Genomic DNA, 20,258 nt, shown 5'->3' with positions numbered 1-20,258 from the left:
GGTGGGCCATTACACGTCTTATAATGAGCTACAAATTTCGAGCTTAATAGGCTAAACAATGGCCCAATATTATACAGCAACCAAAAAAAAAAAAAAAAATGCAAGAAGAAGATTACAGTATCGGGAGAAAGGAAAACGTCTTAAACTGTATCATCTCCTCCTCCTACAAAGATGTTGTCTGCGCAACCTAACTAATGACACGTGTCTAAACGCCACGTGACGTCTCCGCCAACGCGTTTGGATAAAATCACGTCCACCATTTTTTGTGATTTGCTTTGCTTTGTTTGGGTAGAAGAAGTAACAACAAAAAAAGTGCTGACATCATCGTTACGAGTGGTAACGGAAAGTCCCACGTGTCCTATAAACACGCCCCGTTTTAGTTACTAATACGGTACGCCACGCCACACCCAATCTTTTTCCTCACCTACACTCAACTCCACACTCCAATGTTAGTTCGCCGCTCCAACATTCGATTAATTTGTAAACAAAATTCCGATTTGTTTCTTAAGTATATTCCAACGCCATTTTCTAGTAATTTTAAACGAATATTTTTGAGTTATTGCAGTAAAATTTTGAAAAATTAATTTGATGATTTAGCATGTGAATGACTGATTGATATTATTAATAAATATCTAAGATCATGCTTATTGATAAATTAAAAAGAGAAAAATCCTGTAAATATTGAGAAGATTAGTAGTACAAAAATAAAAATAAATAAAAACGTAATTAGGCGTGTACGCGTTTGGTTTTAGGCGTGACCCACACGACTCGTGGCGCGTAGCCAACCCATAAGTCAGCTCCACGGGAAAGGTATGCTTCTTTTTAAAAAAATTTAATTTAATTTATTTTTATACTACCTACTATTAGGCTAAAAATCTAAAATTTGGGTTTACCACTTTTCTGGTTATTGACTTTGAACCGGTCTCTCACTCGTAAATGATGACTACAACTTATTAGGTCAGCCGTGACCAACAATACAAAATCCGGTATTTTACTGTAAGTTTCTCTTTATTCTTATTCGGTCAAATTTGGTTTACTTATCTGGTTTTTGTTACTTTCTTTTAAGATTTTTTTTCTCTTTTAAGTGTTAAAATTAGTTAAGAACAAAATTAAAACAAGTGTTAGAATATATGATGAGATAAAATTATTTCTATAGCATCAAGACATTTTTCTTCATTTTTTTTAAAGTGTTAAAATTAGTTAACAACAAAATTAGACAAGTGTTAGAAAATATGATGAGATAAAATTATTTCTATAGCATCATATCCTTTAATTATCTGACACATATTGAAGAGCTAAAAATGTTTTTACAATAATAACAATTGTTGTAATTATTTCTCTAGAATTAATTAATTTTTAATACATTTTGTGAAATTTCCTTCCATGTTTTACTAAAGTGTATAATGTTTTTATCTTAAGGAGTATATTTGACAATAAGAAGATAAAAATTTGACCGACTTAAACAGAGAAATCTGCCACGTGGTTTCCATATATAAAAACAACAAGTCCAAACACATTTCTTAAGCACTTCACTCTCTCTTCTTATTTCTCTCTCTCTCCCTCCCTCACACCATATTCGCGATAACAAATAAAAAAGCTCTGAACTTTTCTTCTTCTTCTTCTCTGATCTAATTACGAATCGAACAAGAAGAACTCGTATGGCTCTCGAAGCGATGAATTCACCATCTTCCTTCACCACCAGGATCGAAACGAAAGAAGATTTGATGAACGACGCCGTTTTCATGGAGCCGTGGCTTAAACGCAAACGCTCTAAACGTCAGCGTTCTCACAGCCCTTCTTCGTCTTCTTCCTCGCCGCCTCGTTCTCGTCCCAAATCTCAGAACCACCAAGATCTCACCGAGGAAGAGTACCTCGCTCTCTGTCTACTCATGCTCGCCAAAGACCAGCCTTCTTCTACGACGACCCAAACGCGATTTCATCACTCCCAGCCGCAAACGCAAACGCCGCCGCCAGAATCTTCAAAGACCCTTTCGTCGTACAAGTGCAGCGTTTGCGGAAAAGCGTTTCCTTCGTATCAGGCTTTAGGCGGTCACAAAGCCAGCCACCGAATCAAACCACCAACCGTGACCCCAAACCCCGATGATCCATCATCAACAGGAGCTCCGACCGTCTCCGCCGTCGCCGGAGACAAACATCCGATTTCCGCATCCGGCAAGATCCACGAGTGTTCAATCTGTCATAAAGTGTTTCCGACGGGTCAAGCACTCGGCGGTCACAAACGCTGTCACTACGAAGGCAACCTCGGCGGTGGAGGAGGAAGCAAATCAGTCAGCCACAGTGGAAGCGTGTCGAGCACGGTATCGGAAGAAAGAAGCAACCGTGGATTCATCGATCTTAACCTACCGGCGTTACCTGAGCTTAGCCTTCATCACAACCCAATCTCCGCCGCCGACGAAGAGATCTTGAGTCCTTTGACCGGTAAAAAACCGCTTTTGTTGACCGATCACGACCAAGTCATCAAGAAAGAAGCAGATTTATCTTTAAGAATCTAAATAATATTCTTGTAATTCGTTTTTCTAAAAAAAAACATAGTTACAATTTTTTTTTTTTTAGTTTACAAATTTTCTGATTTGGATTTGAATATTCATAATATTTGTTTAGGGGATTGATACAAAACCATTTGATTTGATGATGGATTGATTCGTTTTTATTTTGGTAACTAATCTCTTCTTTTTTTTTCTGTGAGTCCACTCTGTAATTATATTGGACACGTGTGAACACAGAGCAGAAATAGTTGGGGGAAACTTGAGAATCGTTCCATGTGGATGATTCGTTGCCTTCATTAGTATTTAGCACATGTTTTTTTTTTTATATAGTTTTGGTCTTATAATAAAATAAAAATATTTAAATTCTTTGTCATACCTTCCGATATGGTTATTGGCCACTAAAACTATAGTGTATAAATAGCCTTAGCTAGTTTTATTATTTAAATCTATAAATTAATGGCACATGCCTGTTAGCAGCAATGCATGCATCATTATTTAATTTTTGGATTATAATGATACGAATCCATAAATACAGACGTGACCACGAATCTGTTAATCTGTTCTTTGGTATGTGTGCTTATAAGTTTCCTTTGGCCATTAACATTCATTCGTTGTTAATTTGATCTTAGGAAGTTAAATGACTTTTTCAAGTTAAACGCTCCTATTAATTAATTGATTAGTGTACCAAACAAAAGATTCGTTTTTCTGTTTTGCTTTTCATAAAAAATATTAAAGAGGAAAGAAGACTAAAACCAGAGAACTGTGTATTGGCTCGTGTACGGTTCTTCTACCTAATCGTACTAATCAGAAACAAACACGTTATTTAAGATAGGTCATGATTAATACGCGTCGCAAATGTAAATGAACCACATAGTTTTTCGTTGAAATATATGTTCTCCAACATTTTTAGTTAAGTTTCACTATAAACTATATTCTAGTTATGTGTTTAAAGGTGACTGGCCAATGGCCATTTCGGTTTGGCGGTGCGCAGAGATATCTTGTACCAAAAGAACACCACAGTACTCTTTTTATTTGATTGAATATAATAATTATTTTATAAATGAATGTGAACCCAAAAAGAGAGATAGAGTTAAGAATTTACGTGAATGACAAGAATAGAAAGGCTTCGAGGTTGTGATTTTAGACTCTTTTTTTTTTCTAGTAGATCAAAGATATTGAAATTACTAAACAATATTATCAAATTGAATTCATCCCCATTCGTGTCGTTTTGCATATAAACTGTGATATGTTCTTGACGTGTTGCCAATTATAATCTTATCCAAACACATCCCAAATAAAGGGCATTTTTTGGTCTTATTTTCTTTTATAGAAAACAAAACAAAATGGTAAAAAAAAAGTTATCAACCCTTGGTCACCAAGTCTTGTTGGTGTCTCTGTTGGCTGTGTGTACTTAAAAAACAAATAAAAAGAATGACGTAATTTGTCTTATTCTTTTAGCACACGATGACACAAACACGTACTACAGACGCATTGATGCGGCGAGTAAAAACGACGAGAAGTCTACACGCAAAAAGAAGGAACGACACATGGGGAATGAGAAAAAAACAACAAGAAATCCAACTCTAAATTAGAGAGAGATTGATTAATATCTTCATTTTTTATGTACATGTTTTTCTTCATTAGAGAACAAAAGCAAAAGAGATCTATCTAGCTATTTTCTGTATACAATTAAGCTAACTTCATAGGTAAAAGTGTAATCTCCAACGTAGAAACTTATACTAAAGATACGTCGACTCCAGAGTGCAGCTGGTAGGAAGCTTGGATATGGCTCTGTGGGAAGGTCGATGTTGCAGCACTCTCAGAGTAATTCTACCTAATTCGTTTGTTTTTTAGCTATTAAAGACAAATCCGAATATAATTACATTGATGATGTGCCCTGACTCCGACTAACCCCTAACAAATAAAGCTCCCTCGTTACTTTGCTACTATACACACTGGAATGTTTCATTATAAGGATGATCTCTAAATTGTGTATCTTCTTATCGTGTAGGTGTTAGTCGTCAAATTAAAGGAGGCACCCCATGTATAACCCTTCTTTGAACTTAATGAAATCAATGAATTTTTTTTATATAAAAAAAAAAAAAAAAAAAAAAAAAAAAAAAACTGAAGACATCCNCAAACCACTACAGTGTTCATTTGCATTTGAATTCGAAAACAATTTAGGCTCTAGCTAGTGTTTTTTCTTTACAAACTTCCAAAAATATTGGTCGGGTCCGATTATCATACCAAAACGTGGCAATGGTCAAGTCTTCGGTACCACAAAGCATTTGAGTATTATAGTAAACAGATTCATGGCCTATTTTAAAAATAAAAGAAACACAAAGAAGCAACAAATGAATAAAAAGAAGATAATGCATAAAACAATTAAAGTATGGTGAACACTGAACAAGACGGATCAATAAGACCTTCTCCATCTGTAGACTCTTAGAGGAGTTTTTAGTGTTTTGAAGCAAAAAAAAAATAATTCAGAAGAAAAGAAAAAAGTTAAGGGGAGTCTCTTATATAGTATACCAGATTTTTGTTCTAAGAGACGCTACCTGTGGCTTTGCTGTTGGCCGATCTGCTGAAATAATATCAAAGAAAAAAAAAATTCCTTTGAACTCTATATCTTTTTCTCTCTCTCTCTTTCTTTCTCTCGCGATGTGCTGAAAGGACAAAGGAATTTGGAATCAGAAGGAAGGGTTTGGAATCGATTGATCTGGAATCAGAGGAAGGGTTTGGATTCGAAGGATCTGGAGATGAGTAGCGAAGGCGATTGACTCGGTGGAGATGGATGCGATTGACAGAATCGAGTCCGAGATTTGGAGATTACCTTCGTGTTCGAATGTTTAGGAGAGAATTAGCTTCGTGCTCTATAGTTTCTGTGGTGATTTGTTTTGTTATGTGCTTTGATTTTGCTTCACAGAACAAGCTGCAGAATCTAGCTGGACAGCATTCTGATGTTCTCGAGAATCTGACTCCTAAAATCAGAAGACCTGTTGAGGTCTTGCGGGAGATTCAGGTTCGGCAAATCTCCATTCTCATGTTTAGGAATGTGGATTGATATGGTATCTTGATCTTGTGAATGTGGTAGTTGTATACTTTTGATTATATGACAAGTCTTGTGTTTACTTTTGGCTATGTTTACTTTTGATTTTCTCTTGAATTTTGCTTTGACACTTGGAATGTGCAGCGTTTTGATATTGTGAATGGAGCTACCGACGTTGAAGGGGCTCCAGAGGATACTAAGATGGACCAAGGAGACGACAAAACTGGAGAACGTATAATCTTTGCCTTTGGGAAGTGTAATCATTCTTCGAAAACAATTTGCTTATTTCACCGTGTTGGATTGCAGAGAAAGGAGTTCCTAGTTTCTGGTTGACCGCCATGAAAAACAACGATTTTATATCTGAGGAGGTTGGTGTTGCAGCTAGGGTCGTTCATTTAGACAGAGCGTGATGAAGGAGCCCTTATATATCTTAAAGATATTGGGTAATTGTTGATGAAGATGAAGATGAGCCTCTGCTTGAGAAGGCTATTGGTTAGTTGTTGATACTTTCTTGTATGGCTCCATAGCATGTTTTGTTTTGAGATGCTTCCAAGGAACTGCGTATGATATCATTTGTGAAAGCTTCTTCAACTTCTTCAATCCTCCCCAAGTTCCTGATGATGACGAAGACATTGATGAGGACAGAGTGTGATATCATTTGGTTCCAAAACATGCCTTGTTTTGAATATGTTTGATCAAAATTTCTTCTAAAGCTTAATCTTCTTGGTGCAGGCTGAGGAACTTCAGAATCTGATGGAACAAGACTACGACATTGGGTTCGTATTCTTGAATAAAAACTCTTTCATTCTAATACTTTTCCGTTTATCTTTTTACCTACTGCATAAAAGCGTGAGCTAGCTTCTTTTATTGTGAAGTTATACATTTCTTAATATCTGATTAAAGTATTCCTTGCTTACTGCAGTTCTACGATCCGGGAGAAGATTATACCTCATGCTGTCTCATGGTTCACTGGTGAGGCTATTGAGGGAGAGGAGTTTGAAATAGACAATGAAGATGAAGATGATATTGATGAAGACGAAGATGAGGATGAAGAAGATGATGAGGATGAGGAAGAAGAAGACGACGAAGATGAGGAGGAAGAAGTAAGCAAGACCAAAAAGAAGGTCCTGTACTGAATTCCTCTGTTTTTTTTTGTACCTTCTTGTCATGAAATTACCTTGAGGTTAGTTACTAATTTATTGAAATTGTTCATCATAAACAAGTCAAAAGTTTCCTATTAGTCCTTATATGTTTAAACATTTAAACTACTTCTATTCTATTTAAAAAATTTAAATTTAAAAAAACTATATTTTCAAAAATAAGAGATCCAAATTTAGATCCTAACCATTAGAAGAGATAATTTTAACTAAGAGATCAAGGGTTCTTATTTTAAAAAAAGTACACAATTAATTCATAAAAAATTTAAATAGTGTATAAGATCCCCAAAATATGAACCCCCATTGGCCTTGCTCTAATCTCCTTATTTTCTCTTGGCTTATAGAGGCAATGATACTTGGCCTTGATTGATTTCCACTAAACTTGGAACATAAGAGCACACTAGTGTGCGAGCATACGACATATCTCCGACATTCATAGCTCTTCCGAGATTCACTTTTTTCGAATATCCACCCTCTCCAATGATGTAAACTGTGATGCAATCAGAGGTAAACATGTTTCTACATATGTTCTTATAAATTACTATGGTACTTTTCTTCTCTTGGTCGATGAATAAACTCGAAGATAAACCCTTAAATATCAAATCAGAAACATCAACTGTTGAGAAGCAACTCCATGACACTGCATTGGGCTCAATCTTAGTTGTCACCCATATCTCAACCTTAGATTCGTGCCAACGATCATATAACACCGTAAGGTGCTCTTCTCTAACAGAAGATAGAGACATATAATATGCAGAACAATAGTGAGATGGGAGAGGAATATGTTGTCCAAATCTCTCACTTGTAAAATCAAAACAGATTAAAAAATCGTCGACCACCCAACCCATTTTGAATTCTACACAAAGAAAGTAAGTATTTCCTTTCAACGACGCACTGTGTTGAGAATAATGCCATACAGGATTGTGAGGAGTGGCATCAATAACTCTCCATGAATTAGACTTGAAATCGTATATCTGGTAGTCTAGTGACTTCTTTGCACTGTCATCATCGTATATCCTCAAGATTTTGTGGTTACGGTTCTTGTTGTTGTCGTGTCCGAAAGCATACATGTCAAATTTCTTGTAAGCGTTTACGGGTTCAATCCACTTGATTTGACCCAAATACGGGTTCCAAACCACGAGGCTAGTGTAATCTCTAATGACGCATAACAATAAGCCATCACAATGAATGATTTCACGTACCTCAACTTGATTAAATAAATGACTCATCTCCTTTATAGATGGATTAACGAGCTTTTTACCATCTTCGTTAAATATATCATGGACATTGAACTTCGCTGAAAAAACCTTAAATTCCTTCAAAATGAACCCTATAAACAGTTGATTTGCCTCTGCTTTACATAAGATCCGATCTTTGGATAAATCGTTCCATCGTTTACAAGTGGATCTTATTACTCTCAAAGATGTCAATGGAATCCTAGAGAATATATCATCTAACAAATCCTGGGAAAGATCGGATATCATCGTCATTGTTTCAAATATAAATTAGCGTTTGAACTTTCACGGTTGCCCACTCATATGTATAATGTATATGACTTACAAGATGAATCCTATTCAATATTTATACTGTTATGTTTATTATTATTTTCTTAACAACAATCAGTCAATTAATATAGATTAAAAATGACATATATCTTTACCACAAAAAGAAAAAAAATTGAATATCATCTTACCAGTATTAATAAAAATTACATTAAGAAATTAATCTTAAATATTTTTAAGAGATTATTTCAAATACATCATTAGAGTTAAGTGAGAAATAAAATTTTATTTTAAATGGAAAAGTATATTTTGTAGATCAAATAAAAAATCTTATAAGTAACTCCTTTAATTAATTAATTCAAAATCTTTTTTTTTTCTTAATGGTAATCCATATTCCAATCTCACATTCATCAGACTTTTTAAATAACACTGCAAGCTTCTCTTCTCCAACAGTAGATAGAATTACCGAATCGTCAAGACGAGAGTGAAACGGCAGAGGGAGACGCGGTCCAAATCTCTCACTTGTAAAATCAAAACAACGTAAAAATTCTCCTTGTTCTACTTGCAATCTTCCATGAGCAATAAAGTAAGTATTTCCCTTCAAGGACACACTGCTACGATGTATTCTCCAGTCGGTATTGACATTACGAACCCTCCTCCATGAATTAGACTCAATGTCAAAGATTTCATACTCAATGTGGTTGTTGGGATTCCAACAGTAAAAGTAAAAGCTCAAGAGTCAAGACTTTGACGTTGCGGTTGTTGTTGTCGTATCCGATAGCATACCTGTCTAATGTATGGAAATTGTATTTTTTGGGTTGGATCCACCTGATTGTTCCGGACGGGTTCCAAACCACGAGTCTCGAAAGATCTGTAGTGACGCATAACAATAAACCATCGCAATGAAGCATTTCAATGATATTCACTTGGTTAAGTTTACCTATCTCCTTTATAGATAAATCTGGCAAGCCTTTGCGGTTATAAATTTCATGGAGATTGACGCTCATTAAATGAGCCCTACAACCACGGATCATGATGAACATAATCTCCTTGGCTGATGTACCACTGTGCTTTGTAAAGTTCTCATCTTTGAATAAAGCGTTCCATACTTTGCAAGTGGATCTTGCTGCCCCTAGAGAATTTATAGAAACCCTACACAGTATCTCCTCTACCAAATCACGCGAAAGATCGGATATCGTAGTCATTGTTTCAAGTAGAAAAAACGTTTGCCCACTACGTCTTTTTAGTTTTTATAAACAAATATGTTAGGTTTAGGCATCATGTGTCACATAGATAATATCATCAGCTTCCAAAAAATCTTTTAATTCCAGTATCGTTTGAAGTTTCTCGTAATTTGATTTTTTTTTTTAAGCACAAAGATAAGTACGAGGTTATCAAACTGTAGCCAAATATATATACGTGTTTAAAAAAATAAAAACAAAAAAGTAACTGTTGTTTTTCTAATTTGTAACATATCACTTGTCATGTATCACTTTGGCGAAGTTATAAATACTAAAGGTTTCAGCAGTCAATTTCCACTAGTTTTTCTCTAACCAAACGAGTTAAATGTAGATATATATATACAGAATTTCTAAAGAAGATGATGATGAAGAATACAGTGGAAGAAGAAGATCTGAAGATGTATGAATGCATTTGATAATTTTTAAATAGATACATTTTGTTTGAATAACAAATGAAAACTTGATAAAGTGGGAAAAGAGAAAGGCTCCACTGACGAATATATGTTCTTAATAAACATGAAAAAAGTCACATATCATAATGATGTAAAAGGAAGAAGAAGATGATGTAAAAGAACATCGGTTGAACCTGTAGGCGCATCCTCCTCTATTTTCAGCTTTTGACCATATGTATGAATGTATGTACTACCGAACATACGTTCACATCTCTCTCATTAAGTCTAACGACATTTATTAGTCGATATTGAACTCCATAACTCTCTTCAACTATAAAGCATAGTTTTATTAACCTCTCGTTAAAGGCAAATGGAAAATGCACTAGACAGAGCTCATCCCACTAGATCCATTTGATTGGAATGACCAAAAGACAGTACTGTTGAGAAATTTATTAAACGAAGATGAAAAGAGAAAGAAGCTTCACCATGGTTAGGGACCATATAACCAATCTCAATATCACATAATAATCATCCTATTTATAAAATCATATGAAACTTTCAAGGACTCTTCTTAGCATGATGCCACAAAACGCATGGCCACCAATACATCTTCAAGAATAGTAGTACTAAACATTAATTAAACAGTTTGCAACAACCGAATTAATCTTGAGAAGCTTAATTAGGTTACTGGTTCTGTGATCAGATAAGTAAGATCTCTCCAACAGCTCTGAGGCATTTAACATCTAGCAGAGAAACTTCTATCAGTACTGCACTATTAAGGTAGTGCTTATCGTAAACACAATTTCAAAATAAAGGCAAATCTTCAACTAAATGTAAATGTACTTATGACCTCAGCGGCTTCTTTTTTTTTTGTTTTCCTTTGCATACACCAATTCGGTTGATTTGCACTAAACTTGGAACATAAGAGCACACATGTGTGGGAGAATACGGAAGATCTTTGAGTTTCAAAGCGAAACCAAGATCCACTTTTCTCAAGTATACATCCTCTCCGGTGATGTAAGCTACAAGGCATTTGGAATTGTTTAAGTAGTTAAGCACAACGAGTTTATTCTCTTGGTCAATGAAGAAACAACCAGGCAAAACGTTCAATTTGAAATCAGAAATATCAACTTCTAAAAAGTAACTCCAGGACACTGCACTGGGTCCAATCTTAGTTGTCACCCATATCTTCATCTCTGATGTATTCCAAGGCATGTTTAACAACGCAAGGTGCTCTTCTCTAACAGAATACAGAGCGGTAAGTCCTACAACATAGTGAGATGGCAGAGGAAGACGCGGACCAAATTTCTCACTTGTAAAATCAAAACAGATTAAAAACTCTTCTAACCAAATTTCTTTTGTATCATTGTCAGTTTTATGCAATCTCTTGTAACCAAAAGGGTCTTGTAACCAAAAGGGTGTGTGAGAACTTAGAATTTGTGATTGCAACATCATTTTTAATCTGCCACTTATGCCGCAATCAAAAGCCATTGGAACTGCGACGTGTTTTCATATTGGAGGAAAATAAGATTTAAAAAGACATGTCAACGGTGTTGTGCAATGGCTGAGACTATATAAACCATACTCTGTCCCAAATACCATGGTCACCAACAATTCATCCATCAGAGATGAGATGACTGCAAATAAAATATTCTACAACTTATGGACACACACAAGATTTGTAGTAGTCTCGATGAAAACCAAAAACTTCTTCCTTATGGACTTACACAAGGATATGTTAGTCTCAGAATATTTTATATTCAAGAAAAGACGAGAAGTGGTATAGAACAAGCAAATGCAGATCTCATCTCACGAGATCCAACTGATCTGAAACCACAAATGACTAGATAAAAAGAGATTGAAATCTTTATCTACCATGGTTAAGGACCAGAGAACCAATCTCCACTAATTCTGCATTATATTTGTAGACTATGAAGACACAATAGTGGGTTAATAAAATGTTTTCTTGGGCATGTAGACAAAACCATCATTAAACAGTTTGCAACCTATGAACTAATCTAGATAAGTAGCTTTGTTAGGTACTGTTTCTATGATCAGATAAGCGATTCTTATCATAACAGAGGAAATATGTTGGTATTGGACCCGAAAAAAGATACTTGTAGAGATGCAAGAAACAAAACCAAAAAAAAAAAAACATCCTTGTAGAGATAATACTGGAGACATTACTGGATCTGCACCCAACTTGGAGCATAAGTGTACACAAATGGCCGAGATGCAGATTCAGATTCTCCATGATGCACTTCTTGGTAGCAGTATCCATCTTCTCCACACATGTAAGCTGTGAAGTTGTAGCTCTCTTTACTGTCTTTAAAATAAATCACTGCAATTTTCTTTTTCTCGTCGATGAAGAAACTCAGAGATGGCTGTATTCCAATGACTGTCCTATCAAGTTTCAAGAAGTAGCTCCATGACACCGCGTTGGGCTCAATCTTAGTTGTAATCCATATATCCATATCATCTGCATTCCATTTTTTAAATAACACTGCAAGCTTCTCTTCTCTAACAGAAGATAGAGTTACACCATACTGAGGATGAGAGTCAAACGGCAGATCCAGATGCCGTCCAAAACTCTCTTTTGTAAAATCAAAGCAGAGTAAAAAATTTGTGCGCATTCCTCCTCCCAATATTTTCTTAGCAATAAAGTAAGTATTTCCCTTCACGGACACCCACCGACATAAATAGTATGGTATATACCAGTCGGGAGTAATGACATCAAGAACCGTCCATATATTACACTTAAGATCGAAGATTTCAAACTCAACAATTCGTTTTGCATTATCATCGTAATTATTTAAACACCTAATTAAAGATTTTGTGGTTACGGTTGTTGTCGTATCCGAGAGCGTACCTTTCAAACAAGTCGTATTTAATTATGGGTTTGATCCATCTTGTTTGTCCCAAATACGCATTCCAAACCAGGAGGCTAGTGCTGTCCTCCTTAGGGACGCATAACAACAAGCCATCGCAGTGAAAGACTTGAACATATGAGTTACATATCTCCTTTACAGATGGATCTACCAAGTCTTTGTTGTTATGGAGACTGACGCTCATCAATTGAGCCCTAAAATCATTCAACATGATCACCAGAATCGCCTCGGCTGCTTTACCACAATGCTTCTTTGCAAAGCTCGGATCTTTGGATAAAGCGTTCCATCGTTTGCAAGTAGATCTCACTGCTCTCAGAGATGTTGTCGGAACCTTAGAGAGAATCTCCTCTAGCAAATCCTGCGAGATATCGGACATCATCATCGTCGTTGTTGCTATCAAATACAAATTAGGGTTTTTAAACGAACAAGGTTGTAATAGAAATTAGGGTTATCGAAACTCTTACCCACTCTTTTAAATATATATAGGAAATACTGTACCGTAATTCTTAATTTCACGTTGTTAAATTATACCGACATAAAGAGAAAAAAAAAATTGCTAGAATCTTTAAATCTTTAATATATTAGTAAAGGAGAAGTACAAAATCTTTTCCGGGTCGGGTTTAAAGAAAAAATAACCCGAAATCTTCAATATCGGATATGGGTTATTTTTATGTTGCTTATATCCGAAATTTATATCTGAATTCTACATTCTACATAATTTGGCTTATGGTTGCTAAATTTACGGTTCCTATAGTTTAGGAAACAATTTAAACTAATCATAAAATAAATTCAAACTTTCCTCTCAAAGATATCATATATTTTTAACTATAATCTTAGTTTCGAATCAGTTTCCAAATAGGCAATCGCAAGTTTACACCTTCCTAAGATCGTAACAATTGCAAGTTTCTCCTTATTTTTAGTCCCATAATTGATCGTAACAAACAAAATTAATAACTCATTATCCTAAAATTACGGAAATTTGATTACCAAAATAATTAGGAAATCAATTATGAGAATATACTCTACCTATTTACTCTACCTATATATATACTCAATAGGAGAAAACATAAACCTCATACCTTTCATCAAAGATTTACAGCACAACTCGCTTAAGCTTAACAATGGCTGCCAATCTTCCAATAACTGATCTTGCATCGATCAAGCCTTTCAAGACTGTTTGGAAGATCCAAGTCAAGATCATCCATATATGAAACCAGTATACCACATATTCTGGTGAGACCCTGGAAATGGTCCTAGCTGATATTTCGGTAAAGCTTAATAATCATTCGGTGTAGGCCTGACGTTTATGTTTTAAATAAATCACAAAAAGTTTTAAATTACTATGTATTTCTTTCCCTCTTCCTTACTGTGAATTTCTTTTGCTTTTCCGTTTAGGGTAATCTGATCTATGCTACTGTCAAGAAACAACAGCTACATAAGTTCCAGCGTATGATTGTGCCTGGTCAATAAAAAGTTATTGAGAATTTTTCACTGACTAAGGGTACTGGAAAATTTAGTGTCACACACAATTGTTAATTGTGCCTCATTGTCTGAGGACATGTACCTCAACTTGGTTGATTTTCAGACTATTCTCAACGATCCATCATTGAATGAAAATATTTTGATTGGTTAGTATTCACATCTTATACTTCTATGTATATACATTTACATATGTAGATTGTAAAGAAATATACATATAATTGTTTAAGGTTTGTTTAACCGTGGTAAACACATTTCTCTAACCATTGTAAATATTATCCATTTCAGATGTAATTGGCCAAGTTGTAAATGTTGGTGAAATGAAAACCCATGACTTGGATAACAAGTTCAAGAAGAAGCTTGAGTTTGAACTCAGGTACATTAGGAATTCTTTACAAAGAATTCCTATTAAAATTGAGAACAATAAACTTAATTCAAACCAATGAAGGTAGTGATAATAGATTGATTTATCGTAATCAGAATCAACTTACCCAATTAACTAGATACATAAGGAGATTTGTAAAACCCACAATCGAATCCGCCTTGGAAGAAATCAATAAACCTGGTCGAGTTTCTGATTTGGTTCTTGATTACCACTGCCTCTACGAAATCCTTTCACATAAAAGGGACTGCACCCTGTATTAGTGATAAGCGGGTTTCAATCGCTTCCTGGTATAAAAATAGTGGTGAAATGAATCGAGAAGTGGAAACGAAGTAAGCAGTCAATGGGTTCTTTTTCTGAGGGTGATCTGAAAAACTATTAAGTTATCCAGAAATTTTTATTTTCTTTTTTCTTTTTAATAAACCCCCACCAATTGTCTATAGTATTGTTTAATGATGATTTCTTAATAATAGTGGAAAACACAAATACGGCCCAATTGAGCCCAAATACAACACAAGTACATTATTTGGGTCCATTACTTATATATATATTATTAATTAACAATTGTATACTTACGGAATATAATATAGCCTCGAAACTTAGGTTAACTTTAATTATTGGTTTCGTAAGTTGTGTATATCACAGTAAACACTTAACACTTTAACAGTTTTTAAATATGAACATGTATATAAATTTTTCCCCCGCCCTATAGCGCAGGTCGGACCCTAGTATAAGTTAATTTTCCAAACAAAGCAAGTAACTTGGACGGTACGGTGTAATTCTTGTGGTTAGACCGGACGCTCTTCATGGAGCCAGTGAGCCTGCTAAACCGGAAATGTACTTCATAGTTCATAGACTATGGGTTTTTTTTTTTTTTGCTTTTTATATTAGATTTCTATTATGTGCATCATATATGATATATGTAGCAGTATTAAATTTCTAAAAATGTGAAAGGAATTAAAAATAAATTGCAAAAAATATAATACATAATCACACATCCACACACACACACAAAAATCACTCATTGAGTCATTTCTCGAGTATATTTACATAGTCCCAAAAATATTTCAAGAAAAAAAAAACTTTGAATTTTAAAATGATTAAATGAAAACCCCAAGATAATAATATACAAAATACAAAGCGAAAAATGTGACTAGTTCCTAAACATAAATCTTACTCCATATGGTATTGCTACAAGTCAGCCCAAACATAAAAATAATTTTATGAGGACTAAAGAGAATAGAACCAAAATGTTTGACGAAGTCATAAATTGATGTGGGTAGGTAGTTGCAATTTGCAAATTGCAGTGGTGGGAGCCATGTGGCGTCTTAACTTACAAAAAACTGATGCAAAGGTCTTACGCCAAAACAACAATTATACAAAGATATTTTCCATCTAACGTCACCATCTGATCTTTGAATCTGAGATGGGAAACTTGTTGATCTTTCCAATCAGTTCCATCTCCTTCCTCTGCATTAACTATTAGGATTCATCAGAGAGAATCAGAGAGAGAGAGAGAGAGAGATCCATTTCATCAATTCAACTAAGCTAGCTTGTGTGATTGCACCAAGCCCACTTCAATTCGATCTACAGGTTCTCGAACCGAACCCCATCGATTAATTTTGACACTCTGTTTTGCCTCTGACTTCTGAACAGAGTTTTTTTTTTTTTTTTTTTTTAAAAAACAAAGCTTTAACCTTTTTGATGTTTTCTCTTAATCAAAGGATTGATTTTTATATTGAAACCATCCAAATTCTCGACTAAAGAAGAGTATCTTTTTGTTTGTTTTCCATAGCAATCACCGCGAGCTCTGTTTCTCTCTATCTATCGGTGGTATTTGATTGATGGGTGAAGAGGTAATAGTAAACCACGAAACCAGCTCTGAGGCTAAACCAAGTCCGAAGCTGACACTACTACCCCTAGTGTTTCTGATTTTCTATGAAGTTTCTGGTGGACCTTTTGGTGTGGAGGATTCTGTGAAATCAGGTGGTGGTCCTCTCTTATCCCTTTTAGGGTTCTTGATTTTTCCTCTGATTTGGAGTATACCCGAAGCTCTGGTTACGGCAGAGCTTGCCACAAGCTTCCCTGAGAATGGTGGCTACGTTGTTTGGATCTCTTCAGCGTTTGGTCCGTTTTGGGGATTCCAGGAAGGGTTTTGGAAATGGTTTAGTGGTGTTATGGATAATGCTCTCTACCCTGTACTGTTTCTTGATTACCTGAAACATTCGTTTCCGGTTCTGAACCATGTAGCTGCTCGTGTTCCTGCTCTGTTAGGCATTACGTTCTCACTGACTTATTTGAACTATAGAGGATTGCATATTGTTGGGTTATCAGCTGTTGTGCTAGCGATTTTTTCGCTCTGTCCTTTCGTTGTAATGGCTTTGCTAGCTGTTCCTCGAATCAGGCCTAAGCGTTGGCTGGTTGTGGATACTAGGAAGATTAACTGGAGAGGGTACTTTAATACCATGTTTTGGAATCTGAACTATTGGGACAAAGCTAGTACTCTTGCAGGAGAAGTTGACAGTCCTGGGAAGACGTTTCCAAAGGCTTTGTTTGGAGCGGTTTTGTTAGTCATGGGGTCATATTTGATTCCCCTCATGGCAGGGACTGGAGCTTTAACCTCCTCTTCTGAAGAGTGGAGTGATGGGTATTTTGCTGAGGTTGGAATGCTTATTGGTGGTGTTTGGCTCAAGGGATGGATACAAGCTGCTGCTGCAATGTCTAATCTTGGATTGTTTGAAGCCGAGATGAGTAGTGATGCATTTCAGCTTCTCGGTATGAGTGAGATCGGTATGCTCCCTGCATTTTTTGCTCAAAGGTTAGTCACTTAAGTCTCCAAAAGTGTTTTTTTTTTGGGGTTATGAACGATGTCCGTGGATAAGTCGGTTTTAACATGCTTTGTGTGCTGTTGCAGGTCGAAGTATGGGACACCAACGATCAGTATTCTGTGCTCAGCTACAGGAGTCATATTCCTGTCGTGGATGAGCTTCCAAGAGATCATTGAGTTTCTGAATTTCTTGTACGCGTTAGGAATGCTTCTTGAATTTGCAGCCTTTGTCAAACTAAGGATTAAGAAACCGGATCTCAACCGACCTTATAAAGTTCCCTTGAACACATTTGGAGTTTTCATGCTGTGCTTGCCTCCTTCTTTGCTTGTCATTCTTGTGATGGTTTTGGCCGCCACGAGGACATTTCTTATCAGTGGAGTGATCATCATTCTCGGGTTCTGCCTGTACCCGCTCTTAACACTTGTGAAGGAGAAACGATGGGTGAGATTTATCCCGGAGGAAACAAGACCAGTTTCAGGTGTTCCATCAGAGTCACAGTTGGATGAAGAACATGGAGATGAGTCTTCTGCTAGTCTTCTCCCATGATCACACACCACCTGTAAAAGACAAACCAACAACAGTTAGTGATTCTTGCACAAATCTTTAAAGGCGCATGGTAAGTCTTGTATAGATTGTAAAAATGCAATTTACTTATGTCTTGCTCAACTTCTGGTTAAAGTACAGAAAACAATACAAGAAAGTATTGTAGAAGCAGGAGGGGTTCTGAGTAAATTAAATTGTTTAAAGCATGTATTGGTTATGGTTACAGAATGTATATACACATAAGACTTAAATTTTGTTGATATCTGCCCACATTTTCTAATTTTCAAATCTTGGATTTAAAACATTTGCACTTTTGATATCTTCTCTGCTTCTCATCTTTGCTTATTGGATCTCTTTCTCTGGCTTATTGGAGCCTTGGAGATATTTACCATGTAATTTAATCCAAGAAATTCATGGTATGAGATTGAGATAGAGAATGTGGTTAATGTTTCTGCGGCTTTGGATAACGAACTTAAACCACAAATGGCTACATCACTCATTATTTGCTATTTATGTAATGAATGTGATTCGAAACATCAAGCAAGAATATAATCTGCAGTGTCAAAAAGAATCTTGGCGTTCTGAGGTTTTTATCTCATGTGGTGCGGTCCATTGTCCATTGTCCTTCTACCTTTCTCTTTCATGCCATGCTCGAGTCTCAGACCATTCAAGCGTCGCACTACTATGTCTATGTGCCTTTGCTGACCGGAAGAGCTACAACAAAGCTAGGCCTTAGAGGACTTTCTATTTTCCTTCGGTTTGTTCAATTTTTTTTCTCATTTGTTCTCTTTCTGGTAGATACTTAATTTTAACATAAGTTTGTCCTTTTGTAGTACTTTTGGGAGAAAAATATTTGAGAGTTTTTTCTCCAGTAATACGTTTTTTTCCAAAACAATTTTTTTACTGTTACAGTTTTTGTAAAGATGCTTAATTGATTAAATCTTACCGAAACTAACAGTTTAATTTTGTGTGCTTTTCGTTTAGTTTTCTCGAAACATAATAATTATATTCTTCTTTAAATTAAAGCTACACCCTTTGCACTTGAGAGGTTATAGATTGAAGCATAATTCTAAATTTATGTCGCATCAAAAGAAAATAAATGGGAAAATAGGATAAGGAAGTTAAGAGACATTTTTGAAAAGATTCCCACCTGAGGCTGAGATGGGAGGTTCTTTGAACCAATTACAACAAATCATATAAATAATGTTCTATAGTTTCGGATAAACAAAAGAAATAACAAGTCTTGTGTTTTTTTCTTACTTGCAAAATTATGTGTATGTGAATTCCACTATATTCCTTCATATTTTGTTTGGTGTCATTTTTAATAGATATATAGACCTCAAAATAGTTCAAAGTCCGGACCGGATTGGGGTCGCTGATATGATGTGTTCGAATAGGAGTCACGACGATATAGACATTTTATTATATAAATAAAGTATAGTTTCAAAAGTTACTAACTTACCGTAATACATGTCAATTTTAAAAATTATTAACTCATCAGATTATAACAAGTGTCAATTTTACACAAATTTTTAATTTTCAAAGAAGAAAATCTTACTAACTTATCAGATCGTGACACGTGTTAATTTCAAAAGTTACTAACTCACCAGATTGTGACAAGTGTCAATTTTATACAAATTTCTAATTTTAAAAGAAAAAATCTTTTTAAAAAATCAAGAAATAAAAAATTACTAATCATAAAATCTTATTATAAAAAGTTAGGTTTTCAAAATTAGTCATTAACAGGATCATGACATGTGTCAAGTATACTGATGAGATGTTGAAATATATCAAAAATTATTATTTTTTCAAAACAGCTAATTAAGATAATAGCATTAAACCTACATAAAATTTACATGTTAATATCTAAAAAGAAATTTCCTAAATCAAAAAGGAAAATTAACAAACTAATATATCTTTCATTGTAAGCTAATTATATTATACGTGTTTTCTTAATTAGATTTTGACATGTATAAACAAAAAAAAAATCATTAAACATGTATATTATTATTAATCAATAAATAGGGAATAACAAATCTAAAAAGAATAACATAAGTTATGTCAAAAGAATTGTTATTTTTGAAACATAATAGGACAGCTAATTAAGAAAATAACATTATATCTACATAAATTTACATGTTTAGAAAGTTTTGATCTTTGATTTTTTCCTGATATAATTTTGCTTATCTATTGTGGGTCTTTTATTCGTGCAGGTTCTTCAATGGAAGTTATCATATGAAATGAAATGGAATCAAAGTATATAAAGCCCGCTAAATTAATCGAGGATGTA

At 35.0% G+C, this 20,258-nt stretch overlaps 5 protein-coding genes and 1 long non-coding RNA gene across 7 annotated transcripts; 3 read left to right on the top strand and 3 right to left on the bottom strand.

The window, feature by feature from the left end:
• Positions 1,529–2,803, top strand: LOC104784480 (zinc finger protein AZF2-like). The gene has a single exon (XM_010509508.1). It carries the CDS (start codon positions 1,659–1,661, stop codon positions 2,511–2,513), a length of 855 nt encoding a protein of 284 aa, XP_010507810.1. The 5' UTR covers positions 1,529–1,658; the 3' UTR covers positions 2,514–2,803.
• On the top strand, positions 5,133–6,692 carry LOC104705674 (nucleosome assembly protein 1;3-like). Its single transcript, XM_010421728.2, has 5 exons — positions 5,133–5,529; positions 5,701–5,788; positions 5,863–6,048; positions 6,289–6,332; positions 6,479–6,692. Exons 3-5 carry the CDS (start codon positions 6,010–6,012, stop codon positions 6,690–6,692), a joined length of 297 nt encoding a protein of 98 aa, XP_010420030.2. The 5' UTR covers positions 5,133–5,529; positions 5,701–5,788; positions 5,863–6,009.
• On the bottom strand, positions 7,052–8,203 carry LOC104705656 (putative F-box protein At3g20030). Its single transcript, XM_010421707.1, has one exon. It carries the CDS (start codon positions 8,201–8,203, stop codon positions 7,052–7,054), a length of 1,152 nt encoding a protein of 383 aa, XP_010420009.1.
• Positions 10,548–12,322, bottom strand: LOC104705646 (putative F-box/kelch-repeat protein At3g16880). Its single transcript, XM_010421695.1, has 3 exons — positions 12,036–12,322; positions 10,782–11,160; positions 10,548–10,634 (listed from the first exon to the last, which is right to left on the bottom strand). Exons 1-3 carry the CDS (start codon positions 12,320–12,322, stop codon positions 10,548–10,550), a joined length of 753 nt encoding a protein of 250 aa, XP_010419997.1.
• Positions 12,582–14,974, bottom strand: LOC104784474. Of its 2 annotated transcripts, XR_767252.2 has the most exons (3): positions 14,707–14,974; positions 13,816–14,195; positions 12,582–13,094 (listed from the first exon to the last, which is right to left on the bottom strand). It is a non-coding gene; the product is annotated as an uncharacterized LOC104784474 (long non-coding RNA). The 2 variants fall into 2 exon arrangements; XR_002032558.1 differs by having other exon boundaries at positions 13,816–14,974.
• On the top strand, positions 15,962–18,272 carry LOC104784473 (probable polyamine transporter At3g19553). Its single transcript, XM_010509497.2, has 3 exons — positions 15,962–16,190; positions 16,393–17,415; positions 17,512–18,272. The coding sequence occupies exons 2-3, from the start codon at positions 16,442–16,444 to the stop codon at positions 17,969–17,971; spliced, it is 1,434 nt and encodes a 477-aa protein (XP_010507799.1). The 5' UTR covers positions 15,962–16,190; positions 16,393–16,441; the 3' UTR covers positions 17,972–18,272.

This window comes from Camelina sativa, chromosome 1, assembly GCF_000633955.1.
Source record: "Camelina sativa cultivar DH55 chromosome 1, Cs, whole genome shotgun sequence".
NCBI classification, from domain to species: Eukaryota; Viridiplantae; Streptophyta; class Magnoliopsida; order Brassicales; family Brassicaceae; genus Camelina; species Camelina sativa.
The sequence above is the reverse complement of the archived record's forward strand: the minus strand, read 5'-3'. Positions and strand labels throughout refer to the sequence as shown.

Coding starts and splice junctions, on each gene's coding strand:
- LOC104705646 (XM_010421695.1), bottom strand. CDS start 12,322: ATGGATATATGGATTACAACTAAGATTGAGCCCAACGCGGTGTCATGG. Junction 11,161..12,035: donor CCAAGTTGGGTGCAGATCCA/GTAATGTCTCCA, acceptor TGATTTTACAAG/TGAGAAATTTGGTCCGCGTC. Junction 10,635..10,781: donor TTCCGTATTCTCCCACACAT/GTGTGCTCTTAT, acceptor GTTTACGATAAG/CACTACCTTAATAGTGCAGT.
- LOC104705674 (XM_010421728.2), top strand. CDS start 6,010: ATGAAGATGAAGATGAGCCTCTGCTTGAGAAGGCTATTG. Junction 6,049..6,288: donor TCTGCTTGAGAAGGCTATTG/GTTAGTTGTTGA, acceptor TTCTTGGTGCAG/GCTGAGGAACTTCAGAATCT. Junction 6,333..6,478: donor GAACAAGACTACGACATTGG/GTTCGTATTCTT, acceptor TGCTTACTGCAG/TTCTACGATCCGGGAGAAGA.
- LOC104784473 (XM_010509497.2), top strand. CDS start 16,442: ATGGGTGAAGAGGTAATAGTAAACCACGAAACCAGCTCTGAGGCTAAA. Junction 17,416..17,511: donor CCTGCATTTTTTGCTCAAAG/GTTAGTCACTTA, acceptor GTGCTGTTGCAG/GTCGAAGTATGGGACACCAA.
- LOC104784480 (XM_010509508.1), top strand. CDS start 1,659: ATGGCTCTCGAAGCGATGAATTCACCATCTTCCTTCACCACCAGGATC.
- LOC104705656 (XM_010421707.1), bottom strand. CDS start 8,203: ATGACGATGATATCCGATCTTTCCCAGGATTTGTTAGATGATATATTC.